The sequence below is a fragment of the Ceratosolen solmsi genome, unplaced genomic scaffold (genome assembly GCF_000503995.2).
Source record: "Ceratosolen solmsi marchali unplaced genomic scaffold, CerSol_1.0 scaffold57, whole genome shotgun sequence".
In the NCBI taxonomy this organism is placed as follows: domain Eukaryota; kingdom Metazoa; phylum Arthropoda; class Insecta; order Hymenoptera; family Agaonidae; genus Ceratosolen; species Ceratosolen solmsi.
In genome coordinates this window covers 374,692-394,824 of record NW_011948427.1, presented here as the reverse complement: position 1 = coordinate 394,824, position 20,133 = coordinate 374,692, and the positions used below count along the sequence as shown (strand labels likewise).

Here is a 20,133-nt window from a genome sequence, read left to right as displayed (position 1 = left end):
TTATTATATAATAATTATTAAAAAGTTATTATAAAAAAGTAACTACAATAATAATTAAAGCATTGAGAATAACAGCCGCTACGACGAAAATATATGTTCTAGTCTACATTGGAATTCAATGAAATTAAAAAAAAACAATATATTTCCAAAAACAATTACTTAAATTTAACTCGATTTAAAATTTTATATAAAAAATTAACTATTACTTTAAAATATTGTCTTAAAGCAAACTTGATTTAAAAAAAAAACTAAAATACAAAATCAGTATAATAGAAAAAAAACTAAAATAATAACTGTAGAATATATTTGGAATAAAAAAAAAAACAAAAATCATAAGAAGTTTTTAACTTCCTTTTGAATTAAAGAGAAATAGTACAAAAAGATATATACATAAAGATATACAATATATATAATGGATTAATTAAAGAGTTAAACTGAAAAAAAAATGAAAATACAATATTGTGATAAGATGTATAAAACGATTTCCATTAACGAAAAAGAAAGAGCACAGTGATCGTCGTATGTTCTTAATTTCTAATTGAAATCCAAAACGTACGTTAAATTTAATTAGTTAAAATATTATTTATAAAAATATCTATGTCAAAAATAATTACAACAAACATATCATATATAAAATATATAAATATCATTACGCCAGCAATAAATTTGCTTTAAAAACTTATATAGGATGTTTATACATTGATTTCAAAAATTCAAAATAATATATTTTATTACTAAAGTTTAATGCATCAATGTAATATATATTTAATAGAAACAACCTATGCAATTGTAAACATTAGTTTGAGTAAAACAGTAAATGAATTATTAAAAGAATCTTATTATTAACTATTGCCATGGTGCGAACATTATTGGATAATAAATTCTTAAACTTTCATTTTCATTATTATTTGGAGAAAGTGCAAAAAAATACATTAATTTGTTATTACTGTATCAGAAACTACAAAATTCCAACAAGATTAAATAAATACATGAAATGTATTCATTATCAAAAATTAGACAAATTATAAATAAATGCGAGTCAATAAAGTCACCCAGATATATATATTATAAACATTTGTTAAAAGAAAAAATCCTAAACTTAACAGCATTAAAAATTATAACGTCATAATGTAAAAAACCAAGTAATGTATTTTAAATCTATCTTCTAAATTAATTATTAAAATAATATAAATAATCATATACGGTTAAATTAAAAATTACCAATAATTTATTGTAATTATTAATAAAAATTCTTTAAATATAATAAAAGTAACAGGATAACACTTATAAAAACAATATTTAGTTTTAAATAGTTTTGAATAATTTTTGTGAAATATTAAAAGATATTGGCCAACAAAATGAATGTTATTCAATTATTATTATTAATTTATTCGAGAAAGAAGAAAAATGCTAAAACTAAAATTACAAAAATATACTACGTTAAAAAAACAGAAACTATTATGTAGCATTTAGTAACCTCTCCACAAAATATAAGAGAAGGTTAATATAATGCCAATAGCAACATTGTAAAAAATAAATAAGATAAATAAGATAAATAATAAATAAATAAGATCAATATAATCAATAGATATAAATTGTAAGCCTATGATTCCCTAAACTATTTAAATGACTTAATTTTCTATAGAAATTTTATAAATATTTTATAGACTGCTATTAGAATTGAGTTTCAAAAAACTCGTATAAAAATTCTTAATAAAAATAAAATATACTTATAATTGAATATATCAGAATTGAGAATGATTTAATTATATAAACATATTAACATAAATAAATTCAAGCTTATATGAAACTCACGTAATAAAGTAATAAATACAATGTACTATATAAATAATATAAATGATTAAATACTACTATAAATAAGATAAAAAATTCACCAAATTGAAAAAACAGAAAGTCATATATATAACGGAACGATTATAACAAGAAAAGGTAAATAGCTAAAATTTTACAAATATTTATTATACAAATATTATTATACATTATTATACAAAAAATATTATTACACAAATACAAATATAAAATAGTATCATAAGCATTCTTAAACATTCTAAAATAATTGTGAATGATTAAAATAGATAAATTTTTAACAAATAATGATTTTAAAATGTTTATAAAATTAAATAATTCTTTTAAGGGAAAAATAAATCAAATATCCTATCACTGATAAGAACATAGAATTCTTTACCAATAGTATTAGAATCGAAAATTGATAATAACACAACTAGAGATTCTAATATCTTTAAAAAGTCCAACACTGCAGATAAACTAATTTAAACAGGAATATAAATAAGAAGAAAATCTTTGTGATGAGAATTTGAATAATATATTTATGACAAAAATATATAAGCTTAATCATAGAAGTTATAATGATATTATATGCTACAGTAAAGTAATTACATTTTGAACTAATATTTAACTAAAATAATTAACTTAAATTTTTATTAATATTATTTTTATAAAAAATTTTATTAATTTACAAAAAAAAACTAAAATATCTTTATTTTTATCAAGTTATTTAGAAATACAAAATATTTCAAAAATATGTTTAAAATCATATTTATTCTTTCAAACATTTTATTCTTTGGCGATGGTTATTATAAGACAAAAATAGTATATATATATATATATATATATTTCACTAGAAGTAGTACTAATACACAAATAACTTACAAGCTAAATTAATATAAATAAATCAAGGCAGACAAAAATCGAAAATATAAAGAAATTATATATATATATATATATATATTATAAGAAATAGTGAAAAATTAATATGCTTTAACGCAGAAATTTATATTAAATATATATGTGAGTGTAAGTATTTGTTGTATATAATTATAAATACAAATACAACTATGGTGCACTATTTTGCATTATTTCCCTTCAATTTTTTTCTAATTATGATATAAAAAAGAAAGCACTACTACTACTACATAAAAGTAGTCATTTTTTCTATATTTAACAGTTATGGTTATAAATAATAATAAAACTAATTGTCCTACTATACTAAATACTAAATTTAATTGTATTACTGTCAGGACTATATTTATCAAAATATATTTTCGTAAAACAATTGATTTAGTTGAATCCTTTGTTTGTTTGTTAACAATATTATATATATATATATTTTTTTAATAAATATTAAATAATAATGGAACAAAATAAATAACAAAAAATAGTTACGGAAGCGTGGGTTTCAAAAATACAAACTTCTGAATTTAATTTTAATCATCGTTTACCTACTTTTAATTGTCATTTTTTATATAATTAAGAACAAAAGAAATTTTCAAGTAGTTAATCACAATACAATCTTGCATTCATATTATTAAATATTCATTTAAATCTCCTTTGGGGAGTATTAGTAAATAACCATTTATATTACTGTATGTTAATATTGCAAAATCGATATATTATTATGAAAAATAGTAGTATTTAATAATGAGGGTTCTATAAAAGTTAATCTAAATTTTTACAATAATAAAATGAAATTTTAGTAACATTTAAATAAAATACATAAATTTCATTACAATGTTAGTTTTTGAAATTTTATTATTTATATTTCATAATTTTTCAATTTCTGATGTACATTAATAAATTAAGAATTCCAAATGTACGAGTAAGATTGAACAGTTATAATTTATTGTTATATTATTATAGTAAATATATATTATAGTATATATATAAATTATTATATATAAATAATATATAGTATAAATTATTACATAACACAAAAAATTACCTTTAATTTTCTTATTAAATACGATAAATAATTTCTTTTTAATGAAATATATATTAATCTTCTTTTTGTTGAAATGTACGAAGTATACTTATTTTACTTTATTTCTTAATAAATATTCATTTAAAATTATTTATTGAATATTATGATTTTAATTCAACTGTATAATATAACTTAAAATAAGAAATATAATTTTTTAAATTTAAAGAAACTTGAAATGCGATCAAATGAGAAAAGTGGATTAGATCCCCATCAAACTTTGCAACATTGTATAGGAAACTTGATGAACTTTTTTGTATTTGGCAAAATTTATCAAGAAGAAGATGAAGTTTGGAAATGGTTACAATTTTTGCAAGAAGAAGGTGTCAAACACATTGGTATTTCTGGTCCTCTGAATTTTTTGCCATTTCTCAGGTAAATAAAAAGGAATATAATACTTTTTCAGTTGTAAATATTTACATTTTAATAAAAAAATGTAAATAACTTTATCATAGTAAATTATATTTTTAATAAGTTAATAGATTTTATCTATTCTTATTATAGAAAATTATATTTTAAATAATTTAATAAATTTAAATATTTTTGTTATAATAAATTAGATTTTAAATATTTTTATCAAAATGCTGTTCTAAATTGATTTCATATTTACTATTATAAAATTATAAAATGATTATTATGAAATATGTATAACTTTTATTGGCAACAAGTGTTTACATGTTTTAAATTATAAGAATTTCAAATAAGGAATCTGTTGTGATGATATATTTTTATATAAAAATAAAATCATTCATTCATAAAATATAGCAAGTGTATTTTTGTTTTAATTTTAATATTGCTAATCATATTATATCGAAGGTTTTTACCCCGCTATTATAATATAATGAAATTACTTATTGACGGCCAAAATAAAACGCACGAAGTTTATCGAAAAATACTGGCAGATCATAGAAAATTTCCTAATGAAATGAACAGCTTCTTAGCAGCATATGATAAAGAAATGCAAAAACGTTTAGCAAATGAAGAACCACTTGATTCTTTTACTGAAATACAATGCGTTTACCTATTAGCCGATATTTTTGGTGCTGGTGTTGATACAACTTTAACTACACTTAGCTGGTTTCTACTTTTTATGGTTGCTTTTCCCAAGGAACAGGTAAGTTTTATGTATATATTTCGTCTCTTTCGAAAATGTGAGTGTCGTATTTTTAAAATTTTTAATATTCTTAGTAATTAAAAATGAGCGATTGTTCTTATATGAAATAACTTTTAAGCTGATTACTGACAAATTACATATATTTTATGTAATAATATTATATTTTATATTTTAAAATATTAGTGTTTTTTGTTTAAATAGTATGCCATAGTTTTCTAATCAGTTTCTATGAATCATTTTTTTTTAGTTTTTAAAATAAATCCAATATTTTATGTTAATTACATTATATAGCTACAATAATAATATTTTTATAAATATTATTTTATAATAGATTTTTAATTTCTTAATAACTTGCAGTGGATTAACTGTAATTTTATAAAAAAAGACTAATATCATTCAGATAAAAACTGAAACTTATTTTTATGATAACAAAATTTTATATTATTATAAATACATATTATATAACTTGCATACTCTTTTATAGGCAACCAAAATCTATGTAATTTTTTTATCTTTATAATTCATATATTATATTCATATCCTGAAATAATTTATACAATCGTAAATATATGTATATCATCTCACTGATCAAGAATAGGTAAAATAAAATTTACAATTAATTACTGCTTAAAATTGAATGAATATTGTATGCCAATAAAAAATTTATCTGAATTTATAAATAGAATTTAGTTTTATTATAAAAGCATATTAAAATATAATGGCAATTGCATGGATTAAAACAGGAAATGAAAATATAATTCATATTTATAAAAATTAAATTACTTATAAAAGGCTAAACTCCAAGAAGAAATTAATAAAATAGTCGGTGAAAATGAACCAACGTTGGAAAATCGTCGAGATTTGACTCGATTAGAAGCTACAATTATGGAAGTACAACGTCTTAGAAGCGTTGTACCTATTGGGATTCCACACGGGACAACTGAGGTTACTGCAGAGTTTTATAAAATTCATTAATTAGATACTTAATAACACTTATTAATTCTATTACATTTTAATATAAATGTAACTTGATAAACCATCAAATTTAACAATATTTTCTAATGAAATATATATTTAGAACTTATATTTTTAAAATAATATAATTTAATAATAAATAAAATGAAATACATATGAAGGTATGTCAAGGTTCAAAAGTAAATTTAAATTCAAATGTTTTTATTATGAATTGATAGAATATATTTACCTAAATAAAAAATGTTAACTTAAATAATTAGCAAACATAATTAGATAAATCTATTAAAGTAATGCTTTAAATGATGAGTTATATAATGTTTTACGTGAATTAATATTTTTAATAGATCGTATTTATAATAGATTAGCTTTATAATATTCAAAAGTATGTATCATATAAGGAAGCAAATAAATCCTAAAAATTAGTTAAATAATTAATAACTTTTATCGGCACTGAGCAGAGTTAGTTTCATAATAGTCACAGCTATTTTAATTTCATAATTAGAAAAGACTTCTAAAACTATTAATTGTACAAACGACTGTTTTTTAATTAAAAAATTTTTAATTTATTCTAATAGAAGATATATTTATATAGGATACTCAAATTCAAAATTTTACCATTCCCAAAAATAGTATGATAGTACCCCTACAATGGGCTATACATTTAAATCCTTCATATTGGCCGGATCCATGTATGTTTGATCCAAATAGATTTCTAACGGAAAATGGTGGATTAAAGAAACCAGATGCTTTTATACCATTTCAATTTGGTAAGAATATTAAAACAATTACATAACTATGTGGGAAACAAAGATGTTACAAGTAATACATATATATAAATTTACAATACAAATACATTAAAATATTTATAAATAATAATAAATAATGTTAAATTTCTATATTACATATTTATTTTTAAGATATTATAAATATAATATTTTATTAGAATTATAGAATGAAATATGTTTGCAATTTTTTCTAAATTAATTAAAATAATTAAATGTTTGCATAAGTTGTATTATAACAAAGAATTGTTTAAAATAATAATGGAAGCTGCTTTATTATACTAAACTATTAATTGTGTGATATGTATATAATAAAATGATGATTTAATAAAAATTTCATCCGCTTTTATCAGTTTTTATATCGATACTATATTGATTTAAAATTTAAGTATTTCATACAATTTTCAAGGTATGTAAATAAATGAGTTCAAAAAATAAATGAAAAAAAATAATGACATAAATTAAAATTTACTTAATATCAAGGCAGTTTCTTTATTTAAATAATTAAGACAATTTATGTAAATATTTTGCACTAAATGTTTCTACATTTCTTCTCTTGAAAATATTTTTTTACAATATGATAATTTCATTTAATTCGCTTTGTTTTTCAATGAATACAAATATTTATATTAGTATTGACATTTGAAAATTCTCAATAAATTTGGATTAAACATAAACAGTTACCAAGTTTTTGATAATTGACCTAAAAAAAAGTTTTAAATATTTTAATGTTTTAAATGCTTGAAATATGTTTTAAAAATAATAATATATTTATAAATATAATTTTCTACAATTTTTTTTTCTATTAGTTCTTTAAAAATTAAATTAAATAAAATTTTTATATTGAATAAAAGATTTAATTATTTAATTTAAAATAAACATTGCACTAATCAATATATTCATAATATGTTAATAATAAATATATTCTCTTATATTACAATACACGCGAATTTATTATATATATTAAAAATAAATTTCTAAGACATTTACGTATAATTAGTCCATTGATATTTATTTAAACTTATATAATTTATACGTATAATACTTATTTTGAACATTTTACAGTTTTTTATTATATAATATATATAATTTTTCAAATTGCATATGATAAACTACAACTTCTAGTGAATTATTATGTATATTTCATTATGAATTTAGTGTTTAGAGTTTGTTAAAATATAATATTCTATATGATATAATTTATTACTTATTTTTCTCAGGTAAAAGAATGTGTGTAGGAGATGAACTTGCTCGAATGATTCTGTTTCTATTTACTGCTCGTATTTTGCATCGATTTTCGATATCAGCACCAATAGGTAATACTATAAATTTAGAAGGAGATTGTGGTATTACTTTAGTACCAAAACGACAGAATTTGATATTTAAACGTCGTCATTAGTAATCTCGTAAAAATAGAAAATTCGGGATATCTGAAACATATCCCTAAAGATTTATTGCTATTTATATAATTTTTATATGTTACAGACAAAATTTAAATTTTATAAATTTTTAAAAATCCAATACCTTAAATATGTCATTTTAGTGCAAATATATGATGCTCTGTTTCAACAATTCGTTAATAAAAAGATATTAAGAAAATGTTAATTGCGTTTCATCGGTAATTAATGTACGTTAATTTTTATATTTAAAATTTGTATACATCTATTATTATACTAGATACAAATTTTACTATATTCAATGTGTTTTTCAGTTTATTTATTTATTATATGTATATAGTATGAAGTTTTATTTAAGACATCAAATTTTTAATTTTATTTAGAACAATGAACGAAAAAAAGAATAATATTAGATCTTTCAATAATTTTTCATCTTCATTCTATTTTATGTTATCATATAATTATAGAATTATAAATTATTGAATAAAAAAAAATCGATTTAAAAAATTTACCTTGTTAAGTAGATTATTACCATAACATTTATTTTATTTTTTATTATCATATATATAATAAAATATATTTTATTCCCTTTATTTATCTTTTTTATACAATATACATATTGTAAGAACAACTCTATAAAGTCTTATATTATTATTTTATATCGATGCTTACTTATAAATAAAAATTATTCTTGTAATGTATACAATTAATCATTACTATATGAAAACTAAAAAATGAAAAAATATGAAAGTAATTAAGTTATCTCTGAGCTCCAAATCATGATAAAGAATGGTTACGATTAACTTATTATTTATTATTAAAAATATTAAAAATAAAATTTTAATAAAAATAAATTAAATAAATATATAATAAATCCTTTCATATATTATCAAAGACCCTTATGATGTCCTACTCCTACATAATTATTTTGACATATTATTTATTATTTTATTAAAAATATTCAATTTGAATGAGAGACTCTTTTTTTAAGGCAATAAAATATCTGACAAGTAATGTCATGAATATTGTATTTAAGACTTCAAACCTTTCCTGCTCATAATTATTTTGCACTAGTGTCATAAAACATCTGGAAAACTCTAGCGAAACGTGCTCATGCTCCTAGTGCAGTAGAACTTAACGGGGTTATTGCCGGGAGAACCTCAAAGTAGTTTCAGAACGAATATCAGATATGCGTAAAGCATTGAGTACAAAACATTTACTTGATTCACTGCAACCCAAAACCCGCACGTGCAACAACATGCAATGATCATACGGGCGCATTCGGCCTTTAAGACAATGCTTGCATTGTTCTTGGCTATTTTCACATCTGGTTGATCGCATTGGAAAATTGACCACGCCTAAGCGGACCCTTCGTCTAGCCAAGTCGCAGAGCGGGATGAGGCAACCAAGGAGAGGTGACCAATGGAAAAGGCTCGTCACCTTCCGACACTTTCCCGATTAGCGAATTCGGGACTGAGCCCGGAAGGAAGTGGAAATAAAGGCGTGCATAATCTATTGTGCGGCCCAAGATCAACCTCTGATTGGTTAATTAATAAAGGAAGAAGAGATCCCAAGTGGAGCGAGACCAGTGAACCATTTAAGAAGGGACAACGTAATGTACCTTCACTTATTCATTTCTAACACTTCACGCACAATTGAAGGATAAGTCACGACTTACTCTCACGGAGGAGGACCGGAGATTCAGGTCGTTTAGCTGAGTTTTAATCAGAAGTTTTTTCTACGATTGTGAATTAGTATACAGTTGAATTGATCTCATCAAGACTAGATTGCATAGGACCTGACCACATGTAATCTCACTGGAGATAAGGAAGAACTTAAGAGTTGCAATATTACAAGGGAACTTCACAACAAGCCAACGAAGAGAGACTGGAAAAATCACGATACACTGCAAGTAAGTCCTTACAGCTAGTACTGATACTTGATTTCTCGGCTTAAGTCGAAAGCGGACGGATTAAGGTCCAACTACCGAAGTCTCAGAGGCATACTCTAGGACAAGACCAGCTACAGACGCCACAGTGGCTTTTCAATTCCTCCAACGATAAGTTCTTCCCGCCATAGGTGGCGCACAGCTTCGCATAACCTCTATTTAAGCTCTATCTAGGCATATTTAGAGGCAACTGCACACGTGTTGAGTTGAAACACAATAATATTATAGTGTTCGATCAGAGCACTACAATAACCATAACCTCTAAGTGATAATATTAACCCTTTACTTGCCCAGCAACCTCACATAACATCTAGTGGGTTTTTTTTTCTAAGTTGATTTTTGCACGTTTGGTTGACGAGTCAGATTGTGGAATTATTTTCCGAACACATTGTCATTGATTTTTTCTCAAATTCTTATTTGTGGAATTATCTACTTTAAAAATAAAATTGTATAAAAATCTGAGTCCAATCAATGAAATTGTGTTTTGCCTTATCTCTCTTGATATGTAAGGTACATAATATAATATTGATGTATGTAAATCAAATTGTGTTTATTATAAAACAAAAATTTTAAGCTTTTCTAACTGTATTTCAAAACAAATTCTACGTATATAGAATTTGAAAGTACGTATATCTATAAATATAAATGAAAATACAATACAAGATTTAAATAGAATAAAAGTTAATAAAGGTTATAAATTAATTCATTATAAAGACATATTTTATAAATGTAATAATGTTAAAACAAATATTAATACATTACCTAAAAATTTATTTAATAAGTTCATTATAATATAATCATTTAACTATAATTTAATTGATTGTGTAAATCCTTCATTCACTTATAATACCGTACGAATGACAAAATAAGTGAACAATATAGCACATAAGATCAAACAATGAATAACTGCGTTTTAAATGCTTACCAAATGAATAGCTTTTCAGAGTTGATAATAAATAATTAACATACTAATTTGATATTTATCCTTTATTGGTTTAAATTAAATATTAATAAAAATTTAATAATTACTTCAATTTATAATGAATAAAAAAGACTAAAAGACAATTATATGCAATGAAGATAATATTTTGAAACTTAGGAAATAATATGTAATAATTAAAAAGGATGTACATAATCAATTGTACACAAAATGTATTTTAATAATTATCTACTGCATTCTTATACCATATCATGCAATTACATGAATAATACAATGTTCTATTTCGATCGTAAAATTAATAGCTTATTGACTCTATATATGTATATTATAGATCGACTACTTAATTTGTAAAAATAATAATTTTTTTATTAAAAATAATTTAATTATTTTAAAAGGCTTTCAAATTATTATGAAATGTTACGTCTGTCATTAATTATAAATAGGAACACCTGTAATACTCTGACTGTGAAAAGCAATAAATTAAAGTAAGGATCGTTGAAAATAGTAATACAAAAATAAATATAGGATCAAAGTCATAATGAAATTTTAATAGATTGGTCGTAAATCTGTATATAAATGTTGAAATATAAGAACATAAAAATTTTAAATACTATAAACAATTCTATGAGATATCATATAATGTTTGATAGTGGGAAATTAAATGAATAATTCACTCCATTATAATCAATTTCAAATCAACTGAATTTTGACCAATTTGATATACAAATAAAGAATCTTCTCAATAAAGTATAACTAGTTAGGAGACAGGAGATTTTATTTAATATAAAAAAAAATCGATTAATATTGCATTATCTCGATAAGAATTAGTGAACTTAGAACATAAATTATTTGATAGGTTTCATATTATTATTACTAATTATAAATTAAATAAAAAGATAATGAAAATAAATATGACTCTTTAATTATTTAATTTTACGTTTTGCAAAATAATATATTTTTCGATAAAGAGAAATTAGTTTACACTCATTCGCGTATATTCAGATGACATTTTTTTAATGTAGAAATAGACCTTTTGAATTTGTTACTCAAGCATACTTTCACTGACATATGAGAATCAAAATTTTTACATAACAAGTATACAGTAGATAAAAGAAGTAAATAATGTCTAATATAACATTATCTTAAACAATTTGTTTAAATTCTATAATACTACAAGTCCGGGAAAGTTATTAAATATATATAAACTCCGTTATAGAATAATTTGGAAAATTTTGCATTAAACGAAGAAAAATGTAGAATTGGGACATTTATCAACAGCATAAAGCTCAACAATATACAACTTTAAGATTCATAAATAGATTTGAAACAGTCTAAAGAAAAACGAACATGAAAAATTTGTAATATGCTATTCAGATTAATTAATCATGAATAATAATAAATGTTCCAAAATATCTACATAATATTGATAGACTTAACTAAAATATTTGGCATGAATAAAAATAAATTATTATAATAATAAATATTAATATAATAGTAAAATAAAATAAAAATAAAAAAAAATAAATAATAAAAAAATATAAAAAAAATAAAAACATGCATTCTACTTTGCTATGATATCTTATTTATCTATATCTTAGATAATGAACTCAATACTAAAAAAGAATAAATAAGTATGCAAGATATAAAGACAAATTATTTATTATAATTCCTCATTTTGCAAAAAACCAGTTTCAGACATAAATTTCAAAACTTTATTAATTGAAATAATCAACTAAACCAAATAAAACCAAAAAAAAATTAAATGAAAATGAAAATAACATAAATTATTAAAGTTATTTAAAGAGATAAATTAGCTCAATAAATAAATTATGAACATGAAAGAAATATTTATCGACTTATAATTAAGCAGTATATAAAAATCGTTTATGTTAAATTCATAATATAAAATTAATTTTTTTAATATGAATTGATCTATTACTATTGTCGAAAAATTCTAAATATGTTTATGAAGATATATCTCATCTATTAATAGACAATCAACAATTGCTTGTATATATATTTTTAATGAGCTATAATATTATACACTTATATATGATAATATCGCATTACTCAGTTTAATGTAAAATTGAAAGTATTCTAATTTTATATATATTTTTCTCTATATTTTTAATATTTGTTATGTAATCTTCTAAACCAATTTTCCATACTAATAATTTAATGTTCATATTTAATTAATATTAATATTTAAAATTATATTATATAAAAATATCTTTTAGTTATTTATACTATGAATGTATTGAAAAAGATGCAAGTGAGTAATAGATAAATAAATAAAATAAAAGGAATACAAAAAATTTAATATAATAGAGAAGAGTAAAAGAGTTCATGTTTAAGTATAAAGACAATTCAAGAAATCACTTTGCAGTGGAACTTATTATTGATATCTTTAAGAAATTCTTTTGCATATTCTAAGAACCATCGGCATAAAGACAAGTTTATTAAAGGCAATGTAAGTATAAAACTTCTCTCTCTTTCTTTCTCTCTCTCTCTCTCTCTCTCTCTCTATCTATCTATCTATCTATATATATATATTTTTTTTCCATATATATCTATATATTTCTCTAATATTCTTGATAAGAGTTATAAACTTAATAAAATAAGTATTTTTTTCATTTCCATGCAATTAGCAACATTTTTCGACAAAGTACGAAATAAACCTTCATTTATCTCTCTAACAGTTTAATTAAGTTATTGAACGGACTTCGTCATCCTTACCTAGATATACTTCCTAATTCCTATAATCACTCTATTAACTGTAACATTTTCTTAAGCTGTATCGGCAATATTTGTTTATATACAATATATATATATTATTTTTTTTATGAAATAAATAATTCATAATATTTTATATGAACTCGTTGCAGAACGAGAATTTTTATTTATGCATATGTTTTACACTGTTCATTTCATTATATCTTTTAATGGTATTAAGATTATAAATATTATAATAAAGTATTATAAATATTAGAAAAATTAAAAGATTTAGAAATATTTAGAAATGAATAAATACAAATAAAAAAAAGACAATATTGATAAAATCTTTGTACTATTGAACATAAAAATTCATAAAAATAAAAACAAAACTGTTAATTTTACATCTTATATAATATACAATTTTATGTTTTTTTTTATTAAATTTATTGAAAAGAAAAAGTTGTGATGAAATAAAAGTATTCAAAATATTTTGAGGATATAATACCAGTAATATAATTTAAAGAAATTATATACTTGTAAACATATACATAAAAACTATGATATAAAAGTTAATATAATAGGTACTATGAAAATACCAAAATTTATAATAATTCTAATAATAATCTTGCAAATAAAATTCAATATGTAATTCAAATCTGTTCGAATTAAATATTTACTGTTCTTCTAAACAATATAGCTTTATATGTAATGAAAATTAGAAAAATCATTATTTTGAACTTTTTAAAATTATTTCGAAAGGCCATCAGTGTTATTTGAAATGAATACACTAAAATAATATGGAAGTAAAATCCTACATTGCGCGTTAATCTTAGCAAAAACAGACTGAAAAATGCTGCTAAAAATTTGAGTAATAATAAGATTAACAAATAAATAATTAATAGTCTTCATTAAAAGCGATGAAAACATACTGTTTTTTATTTATAATATATATTATATATAATAACTATATATAATATATATTATATAAATTACATTTATATTTATAATTAATACCAAGAGAAATAAGAATAATCAATCGAAACGTAAAGGATGCCATAACGGAAAATCATATACAAGATTTAGGTAAAACTTTGCGCTGGTTATTTATATGGAAAACCCAAAGTAACAAAGCATTTCATTTAAAATAGTAATATCACATATACGGCTTTTATCGTAAATACAGTGCTCAAAATTACTTTTTAACTTCAAATGTTATCTATATATAATTATTTAATAAACTGCATCAACAATTTATTGTAACTTATTTTTAAAAAATTATTCACTATTGATTATGAATTTTTTATAACTAGGTATTCAATTGTAAAATATTAAATCCAACACTGATGAAGAAAAATCTTAGAAGTTCTAGTTTCCTATCAGAAGTTATAGAATAAAAAATAGTACAATCAATTTCAAAAATACTATTTGAAAATACTCTTCAATAAAAATACAAATTTCAATTTCAATAAATTACAAAAATATACAACACTTACCTATTAAAATCTTCAATTATTTATTGAATATTGATTTAATATAGCTTAGTCTATGCATTATTTGGTGTAATTCTATGTAAAATAATTTCAAATATTTCTAAATATTTTAAATAACAAATTTTATATTATTAATATACAAAATAAAACTTCTCTAATAGAGAAAGGAAACAAAAAATTGCAAATCTCGTATTTCTACATATTTTATACTTAATATTGTATACGAGGATTCGGTATAATTAAAGATCGGACAATATAAAAAAAATCTTTCTTCATAGAATGTCTAATAAATTCCAATTTTTTTACGACACTTTTATTGGGAATTTTCATGTAAAATCGGCACAAATTATCTGAATAAATAACCCTAAACAGTATTAAATCAGAATCTGAAAATCACAAATTCTTAAACAATATTATAAAAAGATACATGTACATTTGATATATAAGGTCTTTTTATTTTCTGCATGTCATAAAAATATTGATTACATACATTCACGTTGAACCATATGGTTTCGAAGAGAAAACTACAGTATCAGTTTGCTCTCTTTCATAGGTTTATCGTTATTATCAAACACAGGAACGGAGACGAGGGCGAGTGCTCTTACTATTGTTACCAAAGTATTTGGGATAACTTGGAGCTTATCAAAACTACATAGTGTATAATCGGCAATTCTAAATTAATAAAATGTAAAATTGGAAGCAAAATAGAATATAAAAAATGCACATATTTAATGCATATAATAATATAATTTAAGTACATTAAAGAACGTTGAAAAGCTAATATATTTAAATCTATTAATAAAATTTTTTAATAAAACAACATATACTAATAATGTAATAATTCTTTTATATTTTTTTCTTAAAATGTATAATAATAATTTCAACAGTTGTATTTAAGAGCATGCATTAAATTATATAATTTTATATCAAATTAAAAGAATTTTTTACTGAAAATAACACTTTTTTAGCCAACCAATTAAAAAATTTAAATAATTTTACGTATAACACATTATCATGCATGTATATATTTATACAATTTTTTACTTTCATGAATTATTACTATGTAAATGAAATTTCACACGGGGACATACGGGGATAAATCTGGATAATATGCAAAAGGATACAATAAAAAATAAAATATAATTTTTCTAAAAATACAAATTTTTTTATTTTTGCATTTTGTAAAAAAGTGTTTTCGCCTCAAATAGTACAATATACAACACAAGAACTCGCGTTCGACAGGTGAACACAGGACGGCGGCATTCGGCTCAATTCGACGATCGCATATCAATCAAACTCATACATGTGCACACTCAATAATTTTTTTAATAAAAGAAAAAAATAAAGAAAAAGCAAACAGATGTGAATAGTTCATAGACTAGAAATATCCGAAGATTGGTTCTAGTTAAACGCTTATAAACGCATATCTAAGACGTCTATCGATTTTCATTATTATACATTGTATCAGCACTTTAATTAATAATTGGTAAATATATCACCTAATGTTAATTTTTTATTTCTTTTCCTATTCTTATGTACTGTTCAATAATGAAAATCTTCTCATACCATTTTATTTCAAAAGAAATTGAAATATAAAAATATTAGTTTTGAATTTAAATGTAACTCATATCACTCAAATATATGCTTTAAACTATAAGGCGCAAGTGTATAATGTATTAAGTGGCTATATATACAAGTGTATAAGAAATGTATAAGGAACTTTACGACAAAGCCTTCTTCTAATGCGCGACTTTTAATTAAAAATTTAGAAACACAATTTGATGTCGAGCAATAATATAACATTATCTACAAAATCTCAATAAGACAAGTTTTTACAATATCAGACGAAGGCGTTTTATACATATAAATATAAAATATTTAATTATAATGATTGTGATTAGGAGGAGAAGGAGAGGAGAAGGAGGAGGAGGCCGACGACAACAATAATGATGATGAACTATTACCGGTAACTCTCGGTCATGGATTATGGAAAATAAATTAAATAAGCTGCAATTGCAATGCTGTCTTCTCTTTACAAAATAAATATTATGGCAGCGGAATAATAAAAACAAATGTGTCCACGAACGATTTAATGCGTGTTACAAACGGTTAGAACACAAGCGGAGTTCTTATACCTTTGAAAGCTTCGTCTTTGTTTCTTCTTCATTCTTTTTATTCTTTTTGTACTTTAAGTTCGAAACTGAGGAAAAGAAAATACGCATTTATTGTTATTAATCACGATAAATTTAATTCTCTAAACCCCAGTTCGTGTCATGTTTTCAAGAATAACAAATTTCGGTTGTATTTCTGTCATTTGACTTTGAATACATAATATTTTGACTTTTTCATGTTACAAAAAAAAATTGCAATAGAATCCCGAAGCTTAATGACTAATGATTTCGACTATCTCTGTTAAATTAAATGAAATATTAATCGAATGAAACTTTGATAGAAATTCATTTTGGCATTGTATTGTGACTTATTGTTCTGAGCATGTATTTTTACCTATAATACTTTTTAAATAAAATTAAAAAATAATTCAAACACAATAAGTCAAATTAAAATTCAATGCTTGTTAGGTATTCGATTGAATTTGCAAAAGAAAATTATATAAGAGCTAAAAACATTTTTACGAAACATAAGTAATTCTTCAATTATCTGTAAATTCGAATCACTTGTTGCTATCACACTATATTTCGCAAGATATTAAATTTTATACAAAATTTATAAATGTTTCATAGTAACTACAAATAATATCTATTTTATACATATCTATTATTAATCATAACAAATATAAATAGTGGAGAATCTATGAAAGCCAACTGTTTTACATAATTATTGTTAAAAATAATTTTAAAAAATAACATAAACAGGTGACTCCGAATCTGAACCTTCCTAAGTACTTTATTACGAAAAGTATACTAACAATAAACTACTATTAACAATAATCCTATTTTCAAAACAAATGAATACATTTATATCAAATTCATATCTTCATTGCAAATTCACTCGAGATCTCAACAGCTGATTGAATAATTGTGTAATAATTGTCGCAGCCCTTAATTTTTATGATATTGAACATTATTAACTCCATTATTAACAGAGTTAAAAACAACATGAATACTTGCCAGGATAATGTAACAAATCGTAACTTCTCTAATTCACTAGAGAATTTGATTCTCTCGCTCTTTCAAGAAACGAGCGAAGTAGGAACGGCGACCGTGCTTATTTTTTGTTTAAAGTTTTTTGTTTATCAAAAAGAATTTCAATTTTATCGAACTGTATGTGTTTTTACTTGGAACCAACACAACGCAATGGCACATCCCTGTCTCGCCTGAGCAAGCAAACTTTAAAAGGATCGGGAGTAACTGTGACCCCGGCATTACCCTTCAGGCTAGGTAAACAGGCGCCCTCAGGTAGCCGAAGATCAAATGTGTGAAGCAATGTAGCAAAGAAAAGGAAGAGCTCCATGCGAGCAAGTACGTCGCCAAGACACATCCGTCTCCCAACGCCAAAAGGCATAAAATACTCTGGCTTATATACTTTTCCTTCAGCTGTAAGGAAGCGGTTAGGTTGAAATTTAGCTGGTTCTTCCCAAAGATCTTGATCCATATGCACAGCGTGTAGAAGGGGAATAACCTGAGAACCTGAAGGTATTCTGAAACCGTTCAAGTTGACTTCGCTGTAAGTACAAAGTTAAACGTTTCGATTAATAATAATTTCAACAATTTTAATAAAAATAAATTTTCATATAAAAATTAATTTTCAGTAGCAATTTTCATTATCTATTATATTTTATAATATTACGTTATTAATAAATAAGCTGACAGATTAATTTTTAAATTATGATACTTCAAGAAGCAAATAATGATAATCAATGTGTATTAACGGAATATTTTATTATATTTCCAGATTACTAAAAAAAAAACATTACTGCCAATAGAAGAATTATAAAAGTTAATTTATAATTAATTTTATTACATGATAACTACAATATCACAATGAAATAAATTTTAAGAGAAATAATTTAATATTCATTATTATGATTTTATTCATATGATTTTATTTATAAAATAATAATAGCCCTGAATGTAATAATTAAATTAATAGAAATTTGTTTATTACAAAATAAAACATTAATTAAAAATGTATGTACGCAAAATTTAATAAATAATTCAATTTTTAATAATTAATGATTTTTAATATATATATGTTACTTTGATTCTTTTTATTTATTATATTCCGCATGCACACGCATGATGAAATTTTATCTTATCTATTAATTTAAATGTGTATTTAATTAATTTCTTTTATTATTACACACACATATATAAAATTGAATACATATTTAATTAATTTTTTTTTATTATATGTATGTATATTTTATATAATGCATTTTATAAGATATAACTATAATAATTTCATACTTATGATTTTAAGTAATGATATAATAAAAAAATTTATTTATTAAAAAATAAACAAATGCTTATAAGAAAAAATTCTTTGGTATGTTAATTGAATAATTTCTATGACATACTAAAAGTATATCATATGTTGAGAATATGGGAAGAATCAATAGTATTCAATTCATGAAATATTGAGCATGTCATAATATCAATATTTTTTTAATATTCTTAAAACAAAAACAAAAAAATTATAAGAAAATGGAATTTAACTTATAGATTGCCAAGACTAAACAAGATTCCATTATATAAAAAAAATTATGCAATTCAGCAAACACGTTTACTTGATTTATATAACTTTTACCTCGCTCTTCTAAGAGCTTGTACCCATTCTCTGATTTGTTAGGTGAATGCGCGCTCACTTAGAAATAAAAAATATTCTATTGAGAATAAAGAGAGTGGTTAGAAAATAAATAACATATAGACAAATAGAGACTACTGAAATAAAAACGGGGCTCTATTTAAGATAATTTTTTTAGAACATCCGGTTTTTGCACGTATAATTACACTCTT

The 20,133-nt window shown here is 22.4% G+C and overlaps 2 protein-coding genes across 3 annotated transcripts in view; one reads left to right on the top strand and one right to left on the bottom strand.

Annotated features, from left to right (window-relative positions):
* phtm (cytochrome P450 enzyme phantom) overlaps positions 1-8,196 on the top strand; it is a 34,485-nt gene extending 26,289 nt beyond the window's left edge. The window contains exons 5-9 of the mRNA XM_011501252.1: positions 3,966-4,171; positions 4,613-4,910; positions 5,703-5,855; positions 6,478-6,652; positions 7,888-8,196. Of these exons, the coding sequence (XP_011499554.1) occupies positions 3,966-4,171; positions 4,613-4,910; positions 5,703-5,855; positions 6,478-6,652; positions 7,888-8,066 (1,011 nt within the window). The 3' untranslated portion in view covers positions 8,067-8,196. The remainder of the gene's footprint in view (positions 1-3,965; positions 4,172-4,612; positions 4,911-5,702; positions 5,856-6,477; positions 6,653-7,887) is intronic.
* A 9,975-nt stretch (positions 8,197-18,171) lies between these two features.
* Cyp18a1 (Cytochrome P450 18a1) overlaps positions 18,172-20,133 on the bottom strand; it is a 6,531-nt gene continuing 4,569 nt past the window's right edge. For both annotated transcript variants that reach the window (XM_011501049.1, XM_011501050.1), the window contains exon 5: positions 18,172-18,839. In XM_011501049.1, coding sequence (XP_011499351.1) covers positions 18,449-18,839 — 391 coding nt within the window. In that variant the 3' untranslated portion in view covers positions 18,172-18,448. The remainder of the gene's footprint in view (positions 18,840-20,133) is intronic.